Source organism: Ursus americanus, chromosome 6, assembly GCF_024610735.1.
Source record: "Ursus americanus isolate L20-20 chromosome 6, mUrsAme1.1.p, whole genome shotgun sequence".
NCBI lineage: Eukaryota > Metazoa > Chordata > Mammalia > Carnivora > Ursidae > Ursus > Ursus americanus.
The window spans coordinates 6,523,756-6,548,397 of NC_142132.1; the positions used below are offsets into that span (position 1 = coordinate 6,523,756).

At 49.3% G+C, this 24,642-nt stretch overlaps 2 protein-coding genes across 6 annotated transcripts in view; one reads left to right on the forward strand and one right to left on the reverse strand.

Annotated features, from left to right (window-relative positions):
- Positions 1 to 8,864, forward strand: part of DHX32 (DEAH-box helicase 32 (putative)) — a 55,112-nt gene extending 46,248 nt beyond the window's left edge. For both annotated transcript variants that reach the window (XM_045809517.2, XM_045809516.2), the window contains exons 8-12: positions 4,260 to 4,451; positions 5,089 to 5,238; positions 5,926 to 6,113; positions 7,020 to 7,201; positions 8,333 to 8,864. In XM_045809517.2, coding sequence (XP_045665473.1) covers positions 4,260 to 4,451; positions 5,089 to 5,238; positions 5,926 to 6,113; positions 7,020 to 7,201; positions 8,333 to 8,504 — 884 coding nt within the window. In that variant the 3' untranslated portion in view covers positions 8,505 to 8,864. The remainder of the gene's footprint in view (positions 1 to 4,259; positions 4,452 to 5,088; positions 5,239 to 5,925; positions 6,114 to 7,019; positions 7,202 to 8,332) is intronic.
- BCCIP (BRCA2 and CDKN1A interacting protein) lies at positions 3,526 to 24,632 on the reverse strand. Of its 4 annotated transcripts, none has more exons than XR_015724695.1 (9): positions 24,440 to 24,632; positions 19,494 to 19,568; positions 18,751 to 18,831; positions 14,134 to 14,223; positions 12,848 to 13,035; positions 10,538 to 10,712; positions 8,871 to 9,100; positions 8,316 to 8,623; positions 3,526 to 8,195 (listed from the first exon to the last, which is right to left on the reverse strand). XR_015724695.1 is itself a non-coding variant. In XM_045809528.2 (7 exons), the coding sequence occupies exons 1-7, from the start codon at positions 24,602 to 24,604 to the stop codon at positions 8,930 to 8,932; spliced, it is 945 nt and encodes a 314-aa protein (XP_045665484.2). In that variant the 5' UTR covers positions 24,605 to 24,632; the 3' UTR covers positions 8,712 to 8,929. The 4 variants fall into 4 exon arrangements, 1 of the variants encoding a protein (XP_045665484.2); XR_015724694.1 differs by having other exon boundaries at positions 3,526 to 7,491; positions 8,012 to 8,623; XR_006781805.2 differs by having other exon boundaries at positions 3,526 to 8,623.
- Between the last annotated feature and the right edge of the window lie 10 nt (positions 24,633 to 24,642).

The window sequence follows — 24,642 nt, forward strand, 5'->3', positions numbered from 1 at the left end:
CCAGAAGTGCTGTGTGTAGTGTGTGGGGGAGAGGTGACGCAAATGTCCGGCTTTATGAGCGTGTCCTTTGAAATTCAGGGAAACAGAAGCCCGTCTGTTCTATCCTCTTCAGAACCAAACTCTTCAACCCGTTTCCTAGAAGTCCCAAGACTTTGAAGTCTACACCGTCAGCCCAGAGTCATCTGATTCCTCATTCTCTCCCCTCTCCGGTCTCTGCGCCCTGCGTGATGCCCAAGTCCTGGTCCTAAAACCAGTTGGGACAAGAAACTTTTTTTCTTTAGTCCTCTTAAGCTGTGGCTTCATTTCTGTGTGTGTGTGTGTGTGTGTGTGTGTGTGTGTGTGTGTGTATGTGGGTAATGAATGCAAGTACCTGGCACACTGAGAGCTCTGAGGTGGCTGTTCTTTTTCCTTCCATAGGCCAACTTGGCCCCTACCTTTTCTAAGCTCCAGCGGCACGTGGAGACACTGTTCCTTTGACACAGAATTATTATGCTGTGGTGTGTTAGTTAGAATTCTTCTGGAAGCAAGTGCTAGCAACGCAGTTCACACTAGCGTAAACACAAGTGGAGGATGATAAGGAAATTGGGGTGTCCCGTGAAATCCAGGGTAAGAAGTCGAGCCTCAGGAACATGTAAGAAAAAACAGACTTGAAGAACCTCAGCTCAGTGCCTCATCTCCATGTCTCTTGGTTCTTCTCCTTTGCTCTCTCTCATCAGGCCTCATGGCAGAATCTCGGCTGTGTTCTGCTCCAAGCCTTATGATGTCCTGAGTCAGCCCCTGGAAACTCCTCAGCTTCTCTTGGTCCAAACTCTAAAACCCCCAACATAGAGCGTCATTGGCTTAGTTCGAGCAGGGGCCCACCTTGAACCCGTCAGCCGTGTCTGGAGGTTAGCAGTAGTCTGGAAGGTGGTCACATGCTACAAAATCATGCTTGTCTGGGAGTGGGGGTGCACTTCCTGGAAAAGAGGCCAGTGAGGTAAAACTGTATCTCTGTACATTGGCAGTTGGTTGTTGGTTTATATGTGGGGCTCCCTCCTAAGACCTCCAACTCCAGAAGAGCCAAGATTGGGCCCATCTGCGTGTGTCCCTGCCCCCGAGGCCTTGCAAATGCCAAGAGCACAAGACACTCGTAAGTGGCTTGAGGGGAAGTGAGTGAATGAGTTGAGTGTTATCCTTAGAAGGAAATAAGTCAGCAAGCAGCCAACAAGGCAGCCCCTGGAGACGGGCTCCGCTCCTTTCTTCCCCTCTTAGTCCTTCCCTAGGCCTGGGCTGGATGGGAGTGACGTGAGGCACCCATGCCTCTCTGTTTGGCGAGAGTGTCCTTCCAGGGCACGGCACAGAGCAGAGCTGGTGTGCCAGAGGTCCGAGGGCACAGCCGGGTAAGCTCAGAGGACCCGGGCCGCCCCTGCTCACGCTGCAGCTGGTGCTGGGCAGGCAGTGGGAACGGTGCTGTTGCCTGAGAGCCGCGTCCACGGCAAGGCTGGGCACGAAAGGCTCCGCTCCTACCCGTAAGGAATGTGCCCTGGCCGTGGGCCTGGCGTGGAAAACGTGTCTCTTCCGTTTACTGGTGAAGGCCACCCTCTCTCTCAAATCCTTTCCAACTCTAGCGACTCAGGTTGAACCTTTATCCTGTGTCCTTATTGGTTAGAGAGCAGGTTAAGGAGTACTGGGGAGGAGAGGAATCACCCGTGCCTTTGGGGACTGCTTACCTAGAGAGACCCCCGCCCTGTTCTGCTCCTGCGAGACATTTGTTAGCACTGCTTCCCAGGGGTCGCACGTAACTGCTGTGACGAGCCTCGTCTACACCTTCCGCGTTTTAGCTGGGACAATTGTATGAGCCACACTGGGGAGATGCGTTCAAGTGTGGAACGTAACAGTAGCAAATCCTGTTCGGTTATTTAGGATTGTTCCCTCACCTGTGTAATTCATTAAGTTGTCCCTTCTGATGGAATAAAACCCCAAGAACATCCTTTTTTTTTCTGGTGTTAGGATGGGAGCAGAATTAGGAAGCTACTTCTCTTCGTAATCCTGTGTGCAGCCAGTCAGGTGCGGGGCATAAAAACGCGGAGTAGGTGCCCTTTGGGGACAGAGCCTGGCTGCAAAGCCAGATGCTTACGGGGACAATTGCCAAAGACCCTGTAAGTTATAATGCAGCGGCTTTGCTGATTTATAGAAATCGGTTTCCAAACAGTTTTCAGTAATTAAGTTTGTGCTCCCAGCCCCCTCCTGCTGCGTTTCACCCGAGACGCGTGTTTCCATGACTGCGTCTCGCACCTTCTCCAGCAGGTCAGCTGTTCTTTCATTGGATGGCTCACTGAGAGAACTCTCGGACTTTTTTCCTAAATAGCCCATCTGTCTCCTTCCCGGGACTGTGGCTTCTCAAGGTCTCATCGTTGCCCAGGGGGGTCCAAGGAGGAACGAGGAGCGCACCGGTGCTCCGTGCCAGCACCCAGGGGGACCGAGGGCGCAGAGCCCGGAGAAAGGCAGGAATCTCCCAGGAGCCTGCCCTGCTCCGTGTTAGATCTCAGAGAATTCAAAAGCAACAGAGAAGTTAAAGTTCTTCTCTCCCAGCTGGGGATTAGAGCTCTGCTCCAGGTCTTTCGGTGGGTGTCTGAGGGCCGAGCAGGTTCGCCGGGGGCTACTTCTTAGAGCCCCTGCCGCCCTGACACCTGCTTTTCTAGAACTGATCTTTTGTTTGTGACTAATGTGTCACAGGTTGAGATCAGGCCTGTCACCTGCTCTGCTCTTCTTCAGTGACAGGACTAGAGACTTGACCAACTCCATGTCGGCATCAGTGAGCCATTTCTCGACCCACAGCAGTGGTTTCTCCTCCTGTTTTCATGGCGTCTTGTTAGTGACGAGGGGATTGTAGCAAATTTGAGTTGGTGTCTGGCTTTTGAGTTATTCAGTTTGCCTGAAATTTTGATAAGTAGCTTAGCAGTCAGTGTTTGAACATCAAATAAGGAAATTTTTACTATTTGTTACATTGAGCTCCCAGATGGGAGTCGGTGAAACTGCTTCTTGGGTCCCCGTGGTGTTCATCTCCTGCTCACGATGCACCTGCTGGAGCCGAGACAGGTGAAAGCGATCTGGGGGTGCTCGGAAGTCCTTCAGTGTCTGGGGCAGAACACGACAGCAGCTTCACGCTGTGTGGTTTGCTTCTTTGGCCTTTATTGCTATACCGCCTGCCGGACAGGTGAAAACCACATGCATTTATTCATCTCATCTTTTTCTGCAAGGGCAAGGGGAATACGTTGCGTTGAATAAATGGATTATCTTTTTTGGTGGGAATTAAGCGTGTAAGATGAACACCACACCATTACTGATGTTCTGTAAACTTAAGAAATGCAGGTCTGGAGAAAATCAGCCTTCTGCCCTTATTTGCACTGGCAGGTAACTCTTGAACATCCTTGCCTGCTGTTTCTGTCGTCTCTCCAGCTTCTGGGTCAGTTTCAGATGATTAATTTATCTCTTTATTTATGGGACTGTATTTTCCTGCTCTTCATGCCTCATAATTTTTTTGGGGGGTGCTAGACATTGTACATTTTGCTCTTTGGGGTATTGGATATTTTGTATTCCTATAAATACTCTTGGCCTTTATCCTGGGTTGCAGGACGATCCTTTCAGGTCCTGGTTTTAGGATTCGTTCGGGAGCACTGGAGAGTGCACGTGGGGCGGGGTGGGGGCCGTTCTTCCCGTCTGCATCTCCTACCCAGGACCCCATGAACTGCACGACTTCCCAGTCTGGTGGGTAGAAATGGTCAGTGTCCTAGATCCCACGTGAGCACCCAGCACTTTCCCTCTAATCCTCTGGATGGTTCTGTGACCCGACGTCGTTTCTTCTGCATGTTCTGCTGACCAATCGAGGAGACCTTTCATGGATCTTCAAGTCCTGTCTCTGTGTGGCTCTGTCCTGTCAGGTAGTCCCACCTGCGAGCTCTGGCCACCTCAGCCTCCCTGGACGCTGCGCACTATCTTCGTAGCTCAGGGAGTCCAGCAGGCCCCACCCAGGCCCCCTTCTGGCCCTGCAGCCGAGAAACTCTTCCACTTACGCTGGGTGGTCGTGGCGCTCACCTTGTTAGCGTCCCCCTCTCAGCAATCACTGTCCTTCACTGCCTGCCGTTCTTTGTCTTGCAAACTGTCATTTCACGGGTTTTGCCCACTATTTGGTTGTTTCATGCGGGGGGAGGAGGGAGGTCCAGGACTTGTCACTCCATCTTGGTTCTAGGAGACAGGTGGTGATTTTTTTTCTCTGCTAGCCCCAGAAAGTCTGATGCAGGCTCTGGAAGACTTGGATTACCTGGCAGCACTGGACAATGATGGGAATCTCTCGGAGTTTGGGATCATCATGTCAGAGTTTCCTCTTGACCCCCAGCTCTCGAAGTCTATCCTCGCCTCTTGTGAATTTGACTGTGTGGAAGAGATGCTGACGATCGCTGCCATGGTGACAGGTACTCCCCCGGGAGCGCTGCTTTTCCGTGTTGTCAGTCTGTCCCCGTCTAGATTTAAGTGAGAGCCCTTTGAAAAATTTAAGAACCTAACAGAGACACTGACCAATTCACTTAACCTTTTGAAGAGATAATGAAATACTTGAATAGATTTAAAAAGTAGAAAGTTAGACGAATTATCTTAGTATGAAAAAAATCAAAATCCAGTAAATTTCTTAATCAGACATTGAAAGAAAAATGTGTCACTACAAGTGTTCTTCCCCAAAGAGTTATGTGTCTGTTTTTATTTCCTACCTCCTTCATTCTTCTTGCTTTCTGTGTTTTAATGTATCCTTTTACTGGCAGCACAGGCCAGAAGCTGTGGCTGGGCCTCCGAGAGGCTCCGGTCCCCAGGGGTCCCCTGCTCTGACTGTGGTACCAGCAGGGGACTCACTCTACCTGACAGAGGCAAACATAAACAGGGACAAAAACAGGATAACTCACCCTAGATCTCTCGGATTTCTAAGTAAGCAAGAATAACATGTATTCAGAGTAGACAGGAGCGGTTCTGCACGCACAGCAGGGAGCCCCTCCCTCTGCGTCTTGTGCTCAGGTCACAGGTCTCCAGTCTTGCTGACCTTGTGACTTTTGCATCTTAAAGCTCCCAGCTGCTTCTCTAATCTGCCACACGGAGCTGAGGAGGCTGCCTTGACTTGTTGGAAGACATTTTTACATCCCGAAGGAGACCACTTTACCCTCATCAACATTTACAAGGCCTACCAAGACGTAGCTCTGAATTCCACCAGTGAACGTAAGTGAATGCGTGTGATTCTGAGAAATTGACTGATTTCCCCCTTTCCTTCCCCAAAGAAAGCCGAGTTGTTCTTCACCCTTCTCTAGCCTTGTCAGTCACTCGAGTGGAATGGCACGTGAGGCCCTGACCACGCTCGTTGCTGTGCATCTGTCTGTGCGTGTGGAACTCCTCCACTTGGGTCGGCCAGCCCTCAGGGAGCTAGCATGGGCACGGATGACACGGGGACACAGAGACATGCACAGCACAGCTCCCACCCTGCAGAGTTAGGGGAAGAAAGGAACTGCCATTTAAAAAGTATTAAGTGCCCTGGGGTCAGAGCTGGGCTTTGTGCTTTCCCGAACAGCCACAGTCACTACTAGGCGGTGAGAGAGAATACAGACCTTCGGAACCAAACCAAACCAACCCGGGCCCCACACACTAGGAACGAGTTTGGGTGTGCTGGGGAGACAGCCTCCTGTGCCGCCCTTCGGAGCTGCCGGTGAAGGTGATGCATTGGCTGGCACTGGAACACGCTGCTCCCACAGCTGGGTGCGCTTCCAGAAGCCCCACGGCCGCTGGAGCCCTTGCCAGCGAGCACGCATCCCTGCAGCCTCCCCCCACCCGCTCACGGGAAGACACCGAGGTCTCACCTCCTTCCTGGCCTGGGCTCATGACAAATCATCTTTTCTTCTTCTTCCCTCCCAGACTGTGTTGAAAAGTGGTGTCATGATTACTTCCTCAACTGCTGTGCTCTCAGGATGGCGGACGTTATCCGAGCCGAGCTCTTAGAAATCGTCAAGCGAATCGAGCTTCCCTGTGCAGAACCAGCGTTTGGCTCAAAGGAAAACGCTCTGAACATAAAGAAGGCTCTGCTGTCGGGTCACTTCATGCAGGTGAGAGTGGGGATGGCGGCCTTCGGTGTGGCCTTTCCAAAATCTCACACGTTCAGGAGAGTCGGTCAGGAAGCTCTCACCTAGGAGTCTTTTATTGGTGTTAACTTTAAATAATGGAAACCCTTCTATGTTACTAAAGATTTAGTATTTAAACATACTTCCTCTCAAGGGAACTGAAGGGCTAAGCCGGAGTATGTTCACTTTGTCCAAAAGGACAAAGGCCTTTCTCATCACAGGGGGGAAGTTAGGAAAACACGCTCTTTGCCCGAGCATCGGATACAGTCCCTCATCTCACCGTTCACCGGTGACACTAATACCCAACACAAGGAAATACAGATAATGTCTCATTTGTTTCATCCCCCCAGTGACGGCTGCCTAACGCAGCTCCCCTAAATTAAAGCACATTGCAGAAATAAGCACGTTCTTCACGTCGCGGTAAGAGAAATTATGGTATTTCAGCTCAAACTCTAAAGCGGTCTTAATAGGGAAAAAAATGACGTTTTAACATGAACTTCCTCCTCATGTATGGAAAAGGAAGGTTCCTGCATCACAGTGTTACTGTATTGGGCTAAAACGTCCAGCGTAAAGCACCTGACATTTGAGTGTATTGCCCGTAACGTGGCAGCTACGACGCTGGCTCTCAACGACCCCAACAGCAGCCTTTGAGCTGTGCGCTTTTCACCCGCTGCCCTGGAATGACTGATGTTAATAACATCATCCCTGCCTCAAAGTTGTGGGCAAAACCTGTTTTTGGCTTATTTTCTAGATCTGAAAATAGGAAACATGGGTGGCAGACTTGTAATTTTTACTATTTTGAACAAAATACTTTGGAATTTTTTAGAACATTTTTGTCTGTATATCTCCATGTTAGCACAAAATCCTTCTTCTTAAACACTCTGCTCGTAGATCGCTCGGGATGTGGACGGATCGGGGAACTACTTGATGCTGACGCACAAGCAGGTTGCTCAGCTGCACCCCCTGTCCGGCTACTCCATCTCCAAGAAGATGCCAGAGTGGGTACTCTTCCACAAGTTCAGCATATCTGAGAACAACTACGTCAGGATTACCTCAGAAATCTCTCCTGAACTGTAAGTTTAATGAAAAAAAGGGAGGTCTTTTCAACTCCCGCTTGAGTAAAGGACACGTTTGGCTTTTATTACATTTTCAGTCAGGTTACACTGGCACCAACCTAAACGTGTACTGAGCGGAACTACTTACAGCAGGTCTCTCTGGATGAGGATCTAAATGTTCCTCTCTTTGGGATCGCAACACGAATTATATACCATGCAAAGGGGCTCCTGGCTGTCTCGGTCCGTGGAGCACGTGACGCTTGATCTCGGGGTCACGGCTTCGAGCCCCACGCTGGGTGTAGCAATTACTTAAAAAAAAAAAAAAAATACAGTGTGGAAATATGTAACAGAGCATAATGCCTCTTAAAAGGAACAAAAGGCTGCAAAGAAGTTTGCAGGTGCGGACCTTGAGCAATGAGCTCAGCCCCCTCAGAACAGACGCGCCACCATGACCAGAGCCGGTGCGGAAGGGGTGAAGGGGAGGTGGGAGACGGGCGGGTACCGGAGGTGTAGGGCTTGTGGGCCACGTGAGGGTCTGGAATTTATCCTAAGCGCAGTACGAAACGACTTGAGAGTTTTAAGCAGGAGTAACGTCCTCTCCGTATACTTTTAAAGAGGACTCGGCTGCTACACGAGTGAACCGCAGGGGCAGTGGTGAGAATGAAGAACGAGTCTTTTGGTGCCACTGCAGACGCGGGTCCACGGGAATGTACACTCTTACCCGGAGAGTGATGTTCAGGGCAGCAACCAAAAGGAACTAGTAGCTGGACGGGGAGTGGTAGTTAGTTAGTAAGAGACAGAGGCAAAGATGCTCCCTGTCTTACCCACCCACAGTTCTCCAGAACACCTCATCTAATCTTTCCCATGTTGTGCTGGGCCTTCGGGGACAGGTCGGTTTCCCCTCGTGGGGCGTGGTGGGCATCACCCACTGTGTAGCATAACATGAGAGAAGCCAGCTTATTCTAGAAATGCAGTTGGACCGGTTCCATGAAAACCACTGGAAGTATTTATTCTGCAAAGGCAGACAGAGACAGAAGAGTTCAAATTCAATACCAGGTCTACAAGTAGATTCTCCAGGGGCGGGAAGTCCCCACACGGTTTGGTATTTCTCACCAAAAAAGAAAAAAATCACCTCTCTGTTTTCAACAGATTCATGCAGCTGGCGCCGCCGTACTATTTCAGCAACCTGCCTCCCAGCGAAAGTAAGGATATTCTCCACCAGGTAATGGATCACCTTTCACCTCTGTCAACGACGAAAAAGGAACAGAAAATGTGTGAGAAGTGCCCTGAGACTACTGAGCAGAGATGCACCATCCAGTGACTCTTCAGAATCTTCCGCAGGAAGCCAGACGCGCAGTAAGTGCCCCCGCTGGCCTGCGCGGCGCTCCGCCGGCTGAGTGCGCCCAGCTTGAACAGGGACAGCGCACCCCACACCAGAGTCTGGAAAAAATAACACTTTGTATATTATTTAAAAATAAAAAATAGAAGTTTTTATTGAGTTCTTTAAATTACGACTCCAAGTTTTCCTTCTTATTGGAAAAGCTTTTAATCAACCATTCATAATTTGACCAAATTTTTTTTAAAAAAGCTATTTTGTAAATGTGTCACAGACACAGGTGACAGAGCCCTACTTTTTTGTAGAGGACCTTATTCTGAATAAAGTCATGAGTTTCTGAGTAAATCTGACCTGTTTTCTGGTAATTTTACAAACACAAAACCACGGCACTGCTGTCCACGGTCAATGGGTCAGACAGAGAGGTGCTCTTTCAGTTTATCCATGATCTCGTTCATCCTGTCCCCTGGGATCAGCATCACGGTTCGCAAGGGCTTCATCGGGACGTCATCAAAGGACCACCTGCCTCCCAGACGAGTGTCACTCTCTTCCTGCACCGAGTAGTTGAACTTCAGGATTGCCTTCTGAACCAAATATATAATCTTAAGTTAAAAATTGAGACAACCTAAAGGCAAAACTTATTTACATGGCAGCAAGGAATACTGTTTGACATGTGTTTAAAAATCTGAACAGAAGCGCAAAAAAAAAAAAAAAAAAAAAAAAAAAGGCTCAAACAGGATATTCAGGCAGAAGTTACAAAATGCTCACCAGACTTCTAACCCACAGAGAAGCATGGAGCAGTGTCCCAGTCCTAAGAGGTGAGCAGCAGCTAACAGACGCAATGCTACCACCATTCATAAGTGTTTGTAATTCTGAAGTCACTCATACCCATTCATATTCATTCTCATGTGACTCTCAATCTTGCCAACAGAAAAGTGAAATGAAGACTTGTAACATTTGACAATTAATGAGAAGAATGGTCTTCCAACACTGGTTTTCCTCATTGTCCTGGCTGCTCCCTTGGCATCAAGCTGTCCCAGGCCATCTTAAAACCCATCCAGCCTTCCCTGAAACTACCTGCCTAAGGTGCTCAGGCATAAAAATTAAATTTTCACTACTTCCTGAAAAACCAGGGCAGAGCTGAATCTGTGGTATTTTAGTATTTAGTCGAGAGCTTTTTAAAAGTAGTGACAGATGGGGGGGCACGTGGGTGGCTCAGCAGGTTAAGCATCTGACTTTGGCTCAGTCATGATCCCAGGTTCCTGGGATTGAGCCCGTGTCCAGCTCCCTGCTCAGGGGGACCCTGCTTCTCCCTCTCCCACTGCAGCTCCCCCTGCTTGTGCTGGCTGTCTCTCTCCTTCTTAAATAAATAAATAAAATCTTAAAAAAAAAAAAAAAGTAGTGACAGATGTCCTCTAATCCAGGAAAATAAGTTACCCCTCAGATTTATTTAACATTTTTGAGAAGAGATCAGGGTGAGAAAGCATATTCTCTCATGTCTGGTTATCCATGATGGCACAAGCCACCTTTCTGCAGGAAAGTGCTAGAAATCCCACAAGTGGAAGGACATCCAGGACCAAAGGCACAGAGAAGCAAATAAGCCATCACTGGGGAGCAGGGGCTGCCCCAGCTTTCCCATCAACCACCAGCATGACCTCAGATAACGGCTCTAATCTCCCTCAGACTCAATGTCCTCACTGGTAAACCAGGACTGACATCTACCTCGTGAAGTGGTTCCAGAATTACTGATCTTCGAGAGTAAGTGTATCGGGAGTGCCCGATCACCATTCAACATTCACAGCTTCTCTCCTCCCCACCTCCACCCTGGGGCTGGGGCCGGTGACGAACCTGCCGGGAAGGCACTGGGTGTGGGCACGGCACTGCGCACCAGCTGCTAGCAGTCCGGAGAAAGAGCAGCCGCCCTCACATCTGCCATAAACGGGACAGCAGTCAATCCTGCCTGTTGTCAAGAAAATCCTCGTCTACGTTCAAACAAATAGAAGAAAACAGGACAGTCTTACCTCATAGAAAAACTCTTCCTCTGCATTTGCAAACATTAACTCCTCTTTCTCCTGGTTGTTCCCTTTCTTTCTGGAGTGGTTTTTTCCAGCTTCCACAAACGTCTTGCTAATCAGAAGGTAGAAGTAACACTTCCCACATGGCTTGTTGGTTTTGTGCGCCTCTGCTAGTTCTTTCCTACAAAGCATAACACAGAGAAGGTCTGCTTGCTGAGCCCGGTGAATCCGTCAACAAACCAGAGCACAGGGAAAGCCAGTGAGGCCTCTGCAGGGGGTTCTGCCGTCTCCGGCACAGGCGTGACGGACAGACATCAGATCTGGACACTTCTACAGCCCGGAGTTTTACTTATGTAGCCAGCTGCACCTGTGATGGGCTGTGGCCGTGTCTGACAGCGAGCAGCAGGACGAATCCCTCAGACGATGCTGAGCTGTGGACACACGGCAAGTGACAGGAGTCTAAAATTCCGTCCACGTCACTGCTCTGCCTCTGCCGAAGTTACAAACGGGTAAGAATCTGGGTTTCTAAAACCAGTGTTTAACAGAGCCACGAAGGCACAGAGCCGCAACCAATGCCATGAGAGCATGTGACGACTAGTCTCCAAGCACTAGAGGCCGGCACAGCGACTAGAGTCCTGACATACCGCAGAAAGGCGTGGCAGGACACAGATCCCCTGGATTCTACAAGAGACAGGGGAATGGTGGTCCCTATGCATCTGGCTAATCAAAGATGTAAAGACTTCAGCTTTAATAGAGCAGGAGAGAGCACATCAGGCTCCTGTGAAACCAAATAAAAGTGAGCTCCCGCTGAGCAGAAAAAAACAAAGGAAGACAACACGCAGCAGAAGTCCGATGAATGCAGCTGGGCACTGGGAGGGTGGGGATGAGAGTAAAACTAAAAAGCAATGAAGTTAAGCGGGACACCTGAAGGTTCAGCCTGTCCTCACATCCCCACCAACTACTAGCGGGCAAACACAAGCACCGCGACCGCGGAGCAACAGTGTCCGTGCAGCCCGGGGGCCGGTCTGCATTTCCACCCTGCTCCACCTCAAAGCACAGCAATCCCAATTCTTAGCTCTTCTTAACAATTAAAATGTTGTAAACCCAAAACCCCTGCATCAAAAAAGTACAACAGGGACACCTGGGTGGCTCAGTCGGTTGAGCTTCCGACTCTTGGTTTCGGCTCAAGTTGTGAGCTCACGGTCGTTTTAAAACAAAACGAAACAGGGGCACCTGGGTAGCGCAGTCGTTAAGCGTCTGCCTTCGGGGGCGCCTGTGTGGCACAGCGGTTAAGCGTCTGCCTTCGGCTCAGGGCGTGATCCCGGCATTATGGGATCGACCCCACATCGGGCTCCTCCGCTATGAGCCTGCTTCTTCCTCTCCCACTCTCCCTGCTTGTGTCCCTCTCTCACTGGCTGTCTCTATCTCTGTCGAATAAATAAAAAAAATCTTAAAAAAAAAAAAAAAGCGTCTGCCTTCGGCTCAGGGCATGATCCCGGCATTCCGGGATTGAGTCCCACATCGGGCTCCTCCGCTGGGAGTCTGCTTCTTCCTCTCCCACTCCCCTGCTGTGTTCCCTCTCTGGTTGGCTGTCTCTCTGTCACATAAATAAAATCTTAAAAAAAGAAAAAAAAAAAAGAAAGAAACAAAACACAAAAAAAAACCCAACAGCAAACCCCAAAAAGCCAGAGACAAAGTAGCAGGACCATGGCTTCCTCAGTTACAAAACATCCCAGTGGAACTGACGAATTGTACCCAGTTTTGATTACTGGAATAATTGTTCAGCATTGTATCCATGTCACAGAAATCTGGGAAGAGGACAAAAACTTCAGTCCAGTAGGGACTAAAAAGCCTATGTAAACTCATCTGTGTTTATACCCCGTACATCTTGTAAGACTGTTCAGACTTCTGTCACAAGTCATTAAGAAGCCCACTGTTAAGAAGGGACACGCCGGGCGCCTCAATGGCTGTCGGTGAAGCGTCCACCTTTGGCTCAGGTCACCATCCTGGGGTCCTGGGATCGAGTCCCACATTGGGCTCCCTGCTCAGCGGGGATCCTACTTCTCCCTCTCCTCCCTGCTTGTGCTCTCTGTCACTATCTGTCTCTCTCAAATAAATAAATAAAATCTTTAAAAAAAAAAAAGAAAAAGAAAAGAAGGGACACGCCTCTGGCAGGAGGTATCCTCCAACCCCCGGAGCCACAGGCTGCCGAGGGGGCGCGCGGAGCGCTTCCCACTGCAGCTGGCTGTCGAAATGCCCCTGCTGAGCCCACTCGGGAACAGCGACTGTTCAGATGCACGTGGCCCGGGCTCTTACTGGAGCTGCTGATGCATGGGCAGCGCAATCTGAGGAGGGACGTTGATGAACCTCTCGCTGAGGAGAAAGCCCACAGGCCTGGACGTGTCGTTCAAATGTGTGTCCAGCTGTTCCACCAAGGTCTTGCCACAGTTCTTCTCACAGGAGCTCAGGATCAGCTCTTTAATTTGCTCAGCACACTGGGTACCCTAGGAAGCAAAGACAAGGCTCGCTGTTCACTACAGGCCACACGTGGAGCACAACACAAAGTGTGAGCTGTCTCTTTCTTACAGTAAGGGCAGTCTCCTGCCACCGCCTTTAAAATCCCACCTGTCAGGGCGCCTGGGTGGCTCAGTCAGTTAAGCGTTTGCCTTCCGCTCAGGTCATGATCCCAGGGCCATGGGATCGAGTCCCACATCAGGCTCCCTGTTGAGTGGGGCGCCTGCTTCTCCCCCACCCCCGCTTCCCCTGCTTGTACTCTCTAATATATAAATAAATAAAATCTTAAATAAGAACAAAATCGCACCGTCCTCAGTGTTGACTGCTTAAACACCTGGTTATTTACAATCCCGTGAGCAGTGCTGACAGTTGTACACCAACACCCACACACTAGTATAGCAATTCCAGCCCCTCTTGTAAAGGCAGATGGAAGTAACTGGAAAGTTCACATAAAACCTGAAGATGAAGTCTGACCTGCATCTTATTCTGAAGAGGGTAAACAGCTGGTTTTCCTTTTTTATTAAAACTCGGCGAGTCAATAAAGAGATGCATGGAAACGCGAGCGAAAGTCAGTACGTGCCCACCGCCGTAGGAGGCAACGAAGCCTCACCATCAAAGCAAGAGCCGCACGGACGGCAGCACCACCAGCTCCGGAGTCAATACCAACACCAGGACCCCAGTTCCGGATGGTTCTCTACACCACCAGGAGCCATGACTTTCACCACAGAGATCATGCAGCACAAAAACACACTCACGTTAAAGAAAGATTACAGTGGGGGCGCCTGGGGGGCTCAGCCAGTTAAGTGTCTGCCTTTGGCTAAGGTCATGATCCCAGGGTCCTGGGATCGAGCCCTAAGTTGGGGTCCCTGCTCAGCGGGGAGTCACCTTCTCCCTGTCATTCTCCCTCTGTGCTCTCCCTCTCTCAAATAAATAAAATCTTAAAGAAGAAAGATTACAGTAGGATTTCACAAAAGCACATATCCTTATTGTTAATTTCATCGTCTAATCTAAAAACAGTCGTCATGCATTAAATAAAAGTGATTTGGGTCTAAGGAACAGGCACTCAGATGCCACTCAGTGAAACCAACCTTTCTTTCAGTTAAATTTAAAAGACTTATGAACCCAAAAATCTCATCTTCATCCACATCGTCATCGCTGTCTTCTGAAACATCCATTTGCTATTTTAAAAAGAAAAAGAATTAAAATTGTACGTTTGGTTGGGAGGAAGTAGAATACCAAGTCACGTTTCAGTTTTCAAACACACTTTCCATGGCTACTGTCGCCGTGGGGAAGCATCGCACGCTGAGGACCGTGGGCCTCACCCTATCAGCTCACCTCCCTTGCTTCTGCTTCCCCTTTATACACTGCGGACGACTGCTTCCTGCTCCAAATTTTCTTTACAACAGACTCTCAATGTATTACAAATCCAGACCAGATAAAACCCCCTGAAATCAACCACTTCAGTCTGTCTTCTAAGTGATCTGGCTGTAGCCAGCCCTGCTCGTTCCTCGAGGGTCCCCCCCACCCACACGCCTCCACAGCACAGGCCAGTCTGGAGCACTGGGGAGGGAGAACAACACGTGAGAGCCACTTACTCCTACCACATGAGCAGGAAAGAAAAAGAGGGCAAGAAAGGAAATGAACTAGGCACAAAGAAGAAAGACTGAAATGCTTGACTCCAACGTGAACTTGCTGACTCTACTGACAGCCCCGCCCCTGGGCCCTCGTGCTCCCTCCACGTCTTCCACGTGGCACACACGTGCTTATTCAGGCTGTGCGCTCTCACAGCGTCCCCAGCACCTAGGCTGGCAGGGACCCACGACTGTCCCACGTGTGTCCCTGATACTATTCTGTGGGAAGGCACTGACAGCTCCGCTGCCCGCAGCAGCACCACTGGCTCACTGGGGTACGGCTGAAGCAGCAGGGGCGTTTCGGGCGGCAGGTGCCTCTGTGGGGCCAGGACGTCAGACCAGTGACTGAAGGGGCCTGGCCACACGGAAGAGAGCTGAGGAAGTGGCTCCCGGATCTAAGCTGGCATGGCCACTGAAGGGGGATTCGGGCAAAGGGGCTGCCAGGCTTCAAAACCAGCATCTCTGCTGAGCCAGGCTATAAAAGACCACCAGTTTCTTCTTGTGGGAACTGGGGGCAGGGGGTGGCCGAGGAAATAAGACTGTGCCAACATGAGAGCCGTTTCGAGCTCTACGAATCAAGAGGCTGGACTAACAGAGCAGGGCAGTAACTCAGGACGACACAAACACCACCTGTGAGAGGGCCGTGAAGGGAGAGGGGATGGAAAGAAGAGAACATGTCCACCAGCCCCAGTCCCTCAAGATCAACAGGAGACAAGGGGAGCCTGGGTGGCATAGCGGTTAGGCGTCTGCCTTCGGCTCAGGGCATGATCCCGGCTTGTGCGATCGAGCCCCACATCGGGCTCCTCCGCTATGAGCCTGCTTCTTCCTCTCCCACTCCCCCTGCTTGTGTTCCCTCTCTCGCTGGCTGTCTCTACCTCTGCCAAATAAATAATAAAATCTTTAAAAAAAAAAAAAATCAACAGGAGACAGAGGTCTTGCACATCACAGTCTCCCACCTACTGCAGCAGAACCCATGCAGTACCGACAGGGCCAGGGGGAGGAAAAGGGACCCTCAGTGTCGAATCCTAAGCAATCCCCCAAACTGGGGCACCTGGCTGGCTGTCGGAGGGGCACATAACTCTTGATCTCAAGGTTGTGAGTTCGGTTGGGCAGAGAACTTACCTTAAAAAGGGGGGGGGGCACCTGGGTGGCTCAGATGGTTAAGTGTCTGCCTTCAGCTCAGGTCATGATCTCAGGGTCCTGCGACTGAGCCCCGCATTGGGTTCCCTGCTTGGTGGAGAGCCTGCTTCTCCCTCTCCCTCTACTGCTCCCCGTTCCCCCTGCTTGTGCTCTCTCAAATAAATAAATAAAATCTTAAAAAATAAATAAAAAAAGAAAAGAAATTAAAAAAAGAAAAGAAAAGAAAAGAGATCCCCCAAATGGCCACTGGGCTCACAAGCAGTTAGCATGCCCTGAAGCACGCTCCATGGTCCTTGACCGGTCGTCAGCCATCAAGGCAACACCACACGGCAGCTGCCTCTCCATGGAGCCGGGGTCAATATCCCATCAGCCTCATCCATGACCACCTGCTTCCCCTCAGCAAGAGCCCTGTCTGCTTGACCCATTCACCGCCCCTTCCCACATCTCCTCTCATCCCTCCAGCCTCGTGGTTCAACACAATTCCTAGGACCTAAGTCCCGAGCAACCCCACCTAACACCTGACCCTGGAATCTCTCTCCACACAACCCGCAGGTGCAGTTCATGGCCCTCCCCCTGCCCTTTCCCCTCCACAGCCCTAGGATCTGCCTTCTCTACAAGAGTCCAACCCCCCCCCCCCCGGGCCAGAGGCTACAGTGAAAGTGCTGAGCCAGGCTATAAAAGACCACCACTAGGGACAGAAGTCTCTCGCTGGGACACCTCAAGTACCTCTGTGGAAGCCAAAAGCCATAACTGTCGCTGTGAAGTTATTTGTGTAACCATCCCGGCGAAGGCTGAATCCCCCGCTGACAGCAAGCTCTTGCAAGGATAAAAGTGACAGTTTCTTGCTGGACGGTCTTAGGACACAGTTAGAAGGCGGAGAAGGGCCAGTAACGTCTCCTCCGCACTGACAAGGCACCAAGGACGGAAAACTGAAGCAAGCCACTCCACACCACTAGGTCTTACTCAGGGTCTATTACCGACAAAGGGATCAGGTGGTGGACGATCCTGGCACCAGGCAGCTGTTCTCACGCAGCCCGGACCTCAACCCACAGCTCCGACGGAGCCAGGGGCCTGGTGGGAAGGTCACAGGGTAGTTGTCTAAGGTGGGGCCTTCAGTGCACCTCTTTATGGAAGTTCAGAACAAGACTTCCGCATTCTGGTCAGGGCATGCGTTAACTTCCCCGGGGCCCAGAGCACTGCCCCACAGGAGGTCACGGCAAGCACGAACAAGATGGGAGTCAGTGTTGTCAGCACGTCTACAGACACTGATGGCTGGAGGGGACACGTTTTGGTGAAAGAGGCCTGCCCTTCCCATTGCTCTAATAGAAGGAAGCGACTGGCAGTGCTAGTCCCTTCACTTTCTTTACATTTCGTGCCATGAGGTTTAGTAACAGGGATGTTGGTGACCCTATCCGACAGTTCCAGAACTTCAGTGGAGTACTGGTGGGAAAAACCGGATCAGGGTGTTTAGGAGAGGAGGCAGAGGCTGCAAATGCCAACTTTTTCAAGACCTTCAGCTTTGACAACAAAGGGAAATGGCTAAAGGTGAGGCGGTGGGTGTGAGCACCAGACTGAAGGGCCGCTGCTTTTGTACCACGACCCAGACGGCACGTGCCGGGATGGGAGGAGACACCGACCGTGGGCGCCGCCACTCCAGCGCTCGCCATGCGCCGCGGCGCCAAGCACCATGTGCTCAGCAACTCCTGCTGCTTCCGCACCACCGTGCGGAGTAGGGACCAGGACCATCCTCGTTTTCAGAGATGCAAACGAACCAAGGTCACCGTGGCAGATTCTATTTTCCACGATTGCTGCCACAGCTCCAGTCCCACGTTCTCTTCTGACAAAGGCACCTCGCCCCTCCTCCCTCCAAGTGGTGGGGTCCACACACTCTCCCCTTGAACCTGTGCAGACCTTCACATCTGATTAAGAGGACAGCGGAAATACAGTGCTGTGCACTTGTGCCTGGTTCTTCGGGGCTGCTCAATCCTGGAACGCAGCCACTGTGGAGGGGCCCGCACTGCAGGGGAACAAAGGCCCCTGGCCCACAGTCCCGGCAGGGCTCCCCGTGGACAGCAGCACCAACATGCCGGTCACGTGGGTGAGCCATCTTGAAAGTGAATCCTCTGGCCCCCCGCTGACCCTCTGTACCTAATGCGACACAGAGCAGACAGGAGTTGTCCTCACTGAGCTCTGTGCAAATGAGCCAAACCGATGACCGCTGCTATTCTATGACACTAAACCGTGGGCAGTTTGTTAAGCAAACCGAAAGCACCATCGGGAGCAGCAGCGGCAGGACTCACCCTCCTGCTGTGTCTCCTCCAAAATCTCCCTCCAGTGCTTGACGCCACTCCCTTCCAGGTCACCCCCACCCCAACCAGGACCCCCACCGGGGCTCCTCTGAGGACTCTGGCACTGACTTACTCCTCCCAGTAACGGTGGTGTCAGCAGCGTCCGCCCGCCCCCCCCCCCCCCCACCGGGTAACATCCAGCTGCTAAGAACGCCCACGTCTCCAGCCACTGCTCACACCTCCCGGGCATGCATCACAGGCAAATCCAACTCAGCATGTGCACACCCCGACTCACGTTCCCCCGACCACCTCCTCCTCCATGTTTGCAATGCTGGTGGCTGGAGCCAGACACCTGGGAGCCACCCTTGAGTCCTTTCACCTCACTCCGACCAGTCACCCACTAAGCCCCATCATATCTCAATTCCCAAATATCTGCCGAATCGCCCCCTTCTCTTACTAGCCATTGCCAGTCTCGGGATTCCTGAGTTCAGTAATCTTGGAAATTACTGGAATGGCTTTCTAACCAGTCTTCCTTCCTCCAGTAACACCTCTTCCCAGTTTGAGCTCCTGGCCCACCAGTTAAACATCAGGAGAATCTTAACAGGACAAAAAAATAATTTAATCAGAACATGACTGTCCTGCTTACCTTTATCACGCTCCCAATATGGTTCTGTTGAATTAAGAGATCAGTTAGTTCTGCAGTGTTCACAGGAGCCTTTAAGAAAAGCTAAGAAGAGAAAAAAAACTCATTTTAAATGAAAATCAAAGCACAATTTTTAATAAGACGTCTAATATCCATACTCAAATAATGAAATATCAATGACAACTCAGAAGAGCAATCCCAGGAGGAAAGGAAAAGCCCAGGAGAATCAAAGCTAAAGGCACTGAAGTTGAGGAGGCAGTCAGTGGTATTACAGGAGGTGTGGGGGAGAGAAGGAGAAGGATGGACAAAAGGCCAAAGAATTTGGTGAGGGGAACTGGAGGCTATGCAGAGCAAAACCAAAGCCAGTTACATGGGGTAAGGCCAGTGTAAAAGCAGCAAGCAGGGATTCGCAGGACAGGCCGGTGCACTCAGCCCACAGGACTATTAGGGATTAATTCTTCTGCCCCACAAAGTCTGGATGTAAGAGAAAAACAGTAGAGTAGCTCAAAGAATTAGCACATGAAAAGGAAGGTATTTTAGGACACAGGGTGTTGATTAACACATTAATCAGAAGCTCAAAGGGGAGTAAGCCTTGGAAGAGAAGAGAAACAATCCTTTCTTCTCTGCAGGGTAGAAAAGAGGAATGGGAATTCTAAAATAAAGGATGAAATTTGACCTAGCTTGTGTTGAATGGCCAGGATTTTCTCAGAGGAGCAAATCGGTGTGTAGGGCGTTAAAGACCATACCTGCTGCAGTAATTTCTTAATTCCGTCATAATCCTTATCGGAGATGGAATAAGCTTCAAATTCAACATTCACTTCCTGTGAATAATGACGCGGGAAACAAAGGCAGAAAAAAAAATTATTAAATCTCCTTACTACCTACAGCCCACTGACAAGTCCTTGAAACAGGCAGAGTGTCCTTCCTCTAGGGACTCAACTGCCTCCTTAATACTGAGGGCAACAAGCCATCTTAGCCCAACCCTCAGGATCCTGCAAGTCTACTTTAACATATAAAAATTCCTTTGGAAACTTCACCTCTACCCCCCCCCAAGATACATGTTGGCAATCATCCCAAGCATATGACCCACCAATAGACATCTGAAGGGTCTCATGACTCAGGTTTTATTAGACAGTAATAAATGGCCCTTTCCCAACAACAGCTAGCCCCCTCAAGGTCCTGGAAACCTTGCTTCCAAAATTCCTTAGAGACTTACACTATCCCTAACCCCCCCCCAACTTGGAGGTATATAAAGGGCCAATGCTCATGACCCCAGTGCAGCTCTTTCTGCCCACAGGTCCTGTCCTCATGCTTTAATAAAACCACCTTTTTGCACCAAAGATATCTCCAGAATTCTTTCTTGGCTGTCAGCTTCGAACCCTAACGTCTTTCCTACACCAAATCATACACAAAATTGGTCATCACACATAACTTCCTAACATAATTCAGGCATTATTTTCTACTTTGCAGATTCTTCTTTTCCCTCTACCTCTATCTACAGAACATGCCAGAAAAAGGACACGAAGAAAATGTTATCTAAAGAACTGTCTAGGCTTCAAATAGGCAAAAATATTGCCAAGATTGCCATCTGCACAGGTTATAAAGCATCTTCAAGCCTTCTCCTGATTTGACACAAAAGCCTGAGAAGAACAAAAAACTCAGAATGATCTAGTTTCAATGTAGAGAAAGTCTGCTCTGGATAAAACAGTCACAGCAGCCACACGAAGAAATTATTTACCTGACTGCAGTAAGGATGAGCAAAGAGCAAAATCACTTCCAAAGTCCTGGCACTGCCGAGCGCTTGATTCAGCCCATGCACCCGAGGCTACGCCTCATTCACTTGACAAATGCTGAGAACCACCACGTACCAAGCACTGTGCCAGGCACTCGCAATGAAAAGGTAAGCAGAGCAGACATGAATGGTCCTGCCCTAATGGAGCTTATACAGTTTAGGGGGGAACATAGACTAAATGTAAAGTTTCAACTATACATGCTAGAAACACAGGTACACAGTGCTACAACAGCTTGAAAAATAGGTAAGTCAGGAAAGTCTTCCCTTAGAGAAGTGACACGAGCTGGGAGTGAGGATGAGTTCCTGGCACAGAGAACAGCACATACTAAGGCCCTGAGGCAGGATGAAATATGGTGAGTGAGTACATGAGACTCTATGAAGCTGTGTGTGGCTGGGCTCCTTGATCTCTCTGCAAAACAGTAACAGAATCTAGCCTGCGATGCCACTTAAGTGTCCCATAAATAAATGAAAGGATTGCTTTACACCAAAAACAAAACCTAAGAGGTTTATAAGCACTACCCAAGATCAGTCCTAAATCATACCTTGGTAAGTGACACACTTATTTTAGTGTTCTAATAAAATAGAGTATTCACACATACTTGCAAGTTTAGTAGGTTCTGGAACTTGCGCTGCGGCTGAGGAAGGCCATAGAGGTCAATCACACCTACTTGTGCCTTGTCATCCTGACTGTGCATACATTTAAGCATTCCTGAGCTGTGAAAATTTGCCAGGGGCTGGATATCAAGGCCAGTTTATAAACTTCAAATCCTGACTCCCTCCCGGAAGTAGGCTCAGCCAGATTATGTGAGCAACACAGCGCAGGGGGTAGGGTGAGAGACCGTGTTCCAAACTGGGTCAAACTAAACCAGGTAACAAATTGTCGCTATTCAGGTATTGAATGTATTCCTTAAAAAGAAATAAGTTCTTTAAACAATGCTCTTCTAGACAGATGTCTCCGACCTCTATCCCAGGCTATGATGGCACCGCCACTGCAGCAAGTACCAAATGGGCTTACTGCCCAGCACCCCTTTCCCTGGGAATGGACTCCCCATCCACGTGGTTTCAGGGGAAACAGCCATCTTTGTGAAACAGAGCCCTGCCACTCACTCCCAAGTGACAGAATTTAGAATTAAAACTAAATGTGGCATCTCACCTGCTTGCTCTTTTGAGTGACAAATCTCGGAAGCTGTTGGTATTTTCTATTCTCCGCTACGTGGAGAAGAAACAGAAAAATAACCAAATATTTTGAATGTAACAAAGAGCTGCAAAGTAGAGAAGAAAAATGTAATGAAGTCTCAGGTTCTCCGCAGCATTCCAGGCTCGGGGACCCAGGCCCTTCCTGAGGCCCCGCCAATCTCCTGCCCTTGGAGGTCTAAGGTACCCTTCCTTGCATCCTTACCATAAACTCCCCTTCCTCTGAAGCTCCCCTCCAACAGTCTCCGTTAAGCAGAAGCAAGAGTCTTAACCACATGGCCAAAAGAACTTAACATGCCTAGTGCTTTTCTTCTCATCTTTTCAGTACCCTGACCTGTTTCTTGAAGTTCTCTCTCCCATTTGCTCTCACTTCTCTGCTAGCTGCCTCAAAGCCAGTCACCCTTCTTTTTAAATCAGGCTTAAAACACACATGCACGCATTTCCTTCCTTATATACAAAGCAGATCTGAGAGGGATTCTGAATTTCAAATATAATTCTCATGGATTTATTCATCACGGTAATGAGCTGTGGATGAGCAAACTTCTAAGCAACTAAAAGCCCCCTCCAAATAAATAAAGGACTCAAGATCCACCAAGTGTAGGGCATCGCCCTGAAAGCTCTAAGAATTTCTTCAGTCAAAAAAGTAATACAGTCCAGTGGTAAACACTACAAGAGAGCATGGAGGTTACAGAGTTGGAAGTCTTATTACCCACCCCCCAACTTCTACTCTTCAAAGGTTACTATCAGTAAGTTCATCTTTCAAGAGGTTTTTGACACATAATCAAATTTATTTCCTGTTTCTTCCTTCCCCTACATAGACTGCACTGCACAGGCTGTCTACACTTAACTTGCTGTGTATCCGCCGTCTTAAATGGTGGTAACTGCTAACTTCAGAGGGTTGATGTAAATATTAAATGAGTTACTACAAGGTGCACGGAGCCTGGAACAGCATGATTATTATTATGACTGGAGAATAAATTCTTTCCAGTCCAACTACTGTTATCAGGGGATGTATACATTTTAAAGTTTGACAGATACTGTCAAATTGCCCTCCAAAGACACTGCAACAAATTATACTCCCACCAACAGTATATATAAGTATCTGTTTTCTTACACTACAGTCAACGATCATTCTCACACTAATTTTTAATCACTGGAGGATGACAGACTATCTATGTCAATGCAAGAAGCACTGATTTCTATAACCCAAAGTGAGCAAAACAGCCAATTAAAGTTCTAAGTAAAAAAAGGTGAGACCACATTCAAGACAAGGGACTAAAGTAAAGAGCTGATTTCTAAGGGAAAGCTCTGTTCACTGGAAATTTACCAAATACCCACGCCAGTCTCAGCCTTAATCCTGACTCATGTTTATCTCTGACTTGATTTCCCATCAGTCTCTCTTGCTTATTCTGTTGTGGCCACACTAGCTACCTTTCTGTCCATCTACCAGGAGGTCTTCGGATTTTCCTATAAATAAAATGGAAAGTCAGTGGAGTGTTCTGAACAGGAAAAAGAGAACAGACCTACATTTTAAAAAGATCTCTCTGGAGGTGCCTGGCTGGCTCAGTAGGAAGAGCATATGACTCTTGGTTGTGAGTTGGAGCCCCACATTGGCCTCAGAGATTACTAAACAATAAATAAATAAACTTCAAAGTATGGTATTTAGCATCCCTAATATCGTGTAAAAAATAAAATAAAATAAAATGCACCCTCTGGCTCCAGGTGTAGAAACAGTACGGGAACAAGAATGGAAGAAAGCAAGCTACTGAGATTACGACAGGAGTCCAGTCAGGCGATGATGGAAGCGTGGACTAAGACTGTAAATCAATGATGAAAAGTGTCTGGGTATGAAGGTAGAGCTAACAGGATTTATTGATAGACTGGATGTGGGATGCAAAAAGGGAGGAATTAAAGTTACCAGGTTTTGGGTTTGAGCAACTTGGCGAATACCAGAACCACTTACAAAAATAGCAAAGACTGGGAGCTGGAGCATGAATTACAAATTCTGCTTTGCACCCACTAAGTTTTAGGTCCCTACTGGGCATTTAGTGCCCTTAAGGATCATTCAGTCCTAATTATTCATTCAACAAATATTAAGTACCTATAATGCCAAGCAGTATGGCAGGAGATATTCTGGAAAAAAGGAACAGGTTCTATGAGAACCCACCACCAGGACCCGGTGAGTGGGGCAGGGTCAGATGCCCCGGAGGAAGAAGATACAGCTTAGTCGAGATCTAAACAAGGACGGGAAAACACTGCAAGATGAAGAAGAGCATCGGAAAAGGCTCTCGATAAAACGGACAGGCCTTCGAGAAACGGAAAGAGGGCCGCGGAGTGAGGCGAGCAACAAGAACATGTGGCTGCAGGGTGGGCAGAGAATAAACTGCAGGCTCTTGTATGGATTTGGGGCTTTAGCCGAAGAACTACAGAAAGCCACTGAGGAAAGTGTTGTGGTGGGTCTCCTGGAAAGATGGAAGGGGGCCGAACCCGCGGCGTAGGACTTCTGAAAATCATCTCTGTGGCTGTAATGTGTAAAAGACTCAAGTGGAACCCGAGCTGGGCACTTTTACCATCCCCAGTTTCTGCTTACAGACCCTCAGGTACTGGCAGGCGCTACTCCGAGCAGCTCACACAGTCACACGGCTTTGGCGGCCAGAAAGTTTTTTCCCAGACACAAACCAAACTGGGGTCGCGTGTGCTTCTCACCTCGTCGACGCCCTCGTCTTCATCCTCCTCTTCGTCACTGTCTTCATCGTCTTCGTCCTCATCCTCCACTTCATCTTCCTCTCCTTCCTCGTCGCGCTGGACCGGGACACCGGGGGGCTGCGGAGCCCCACTACCCACTGCTCGCCGCTTGGGCCTGGACGCCATGTTGCCGCTCTCACTGCGCCTGCGCAGCTCCCACCAGC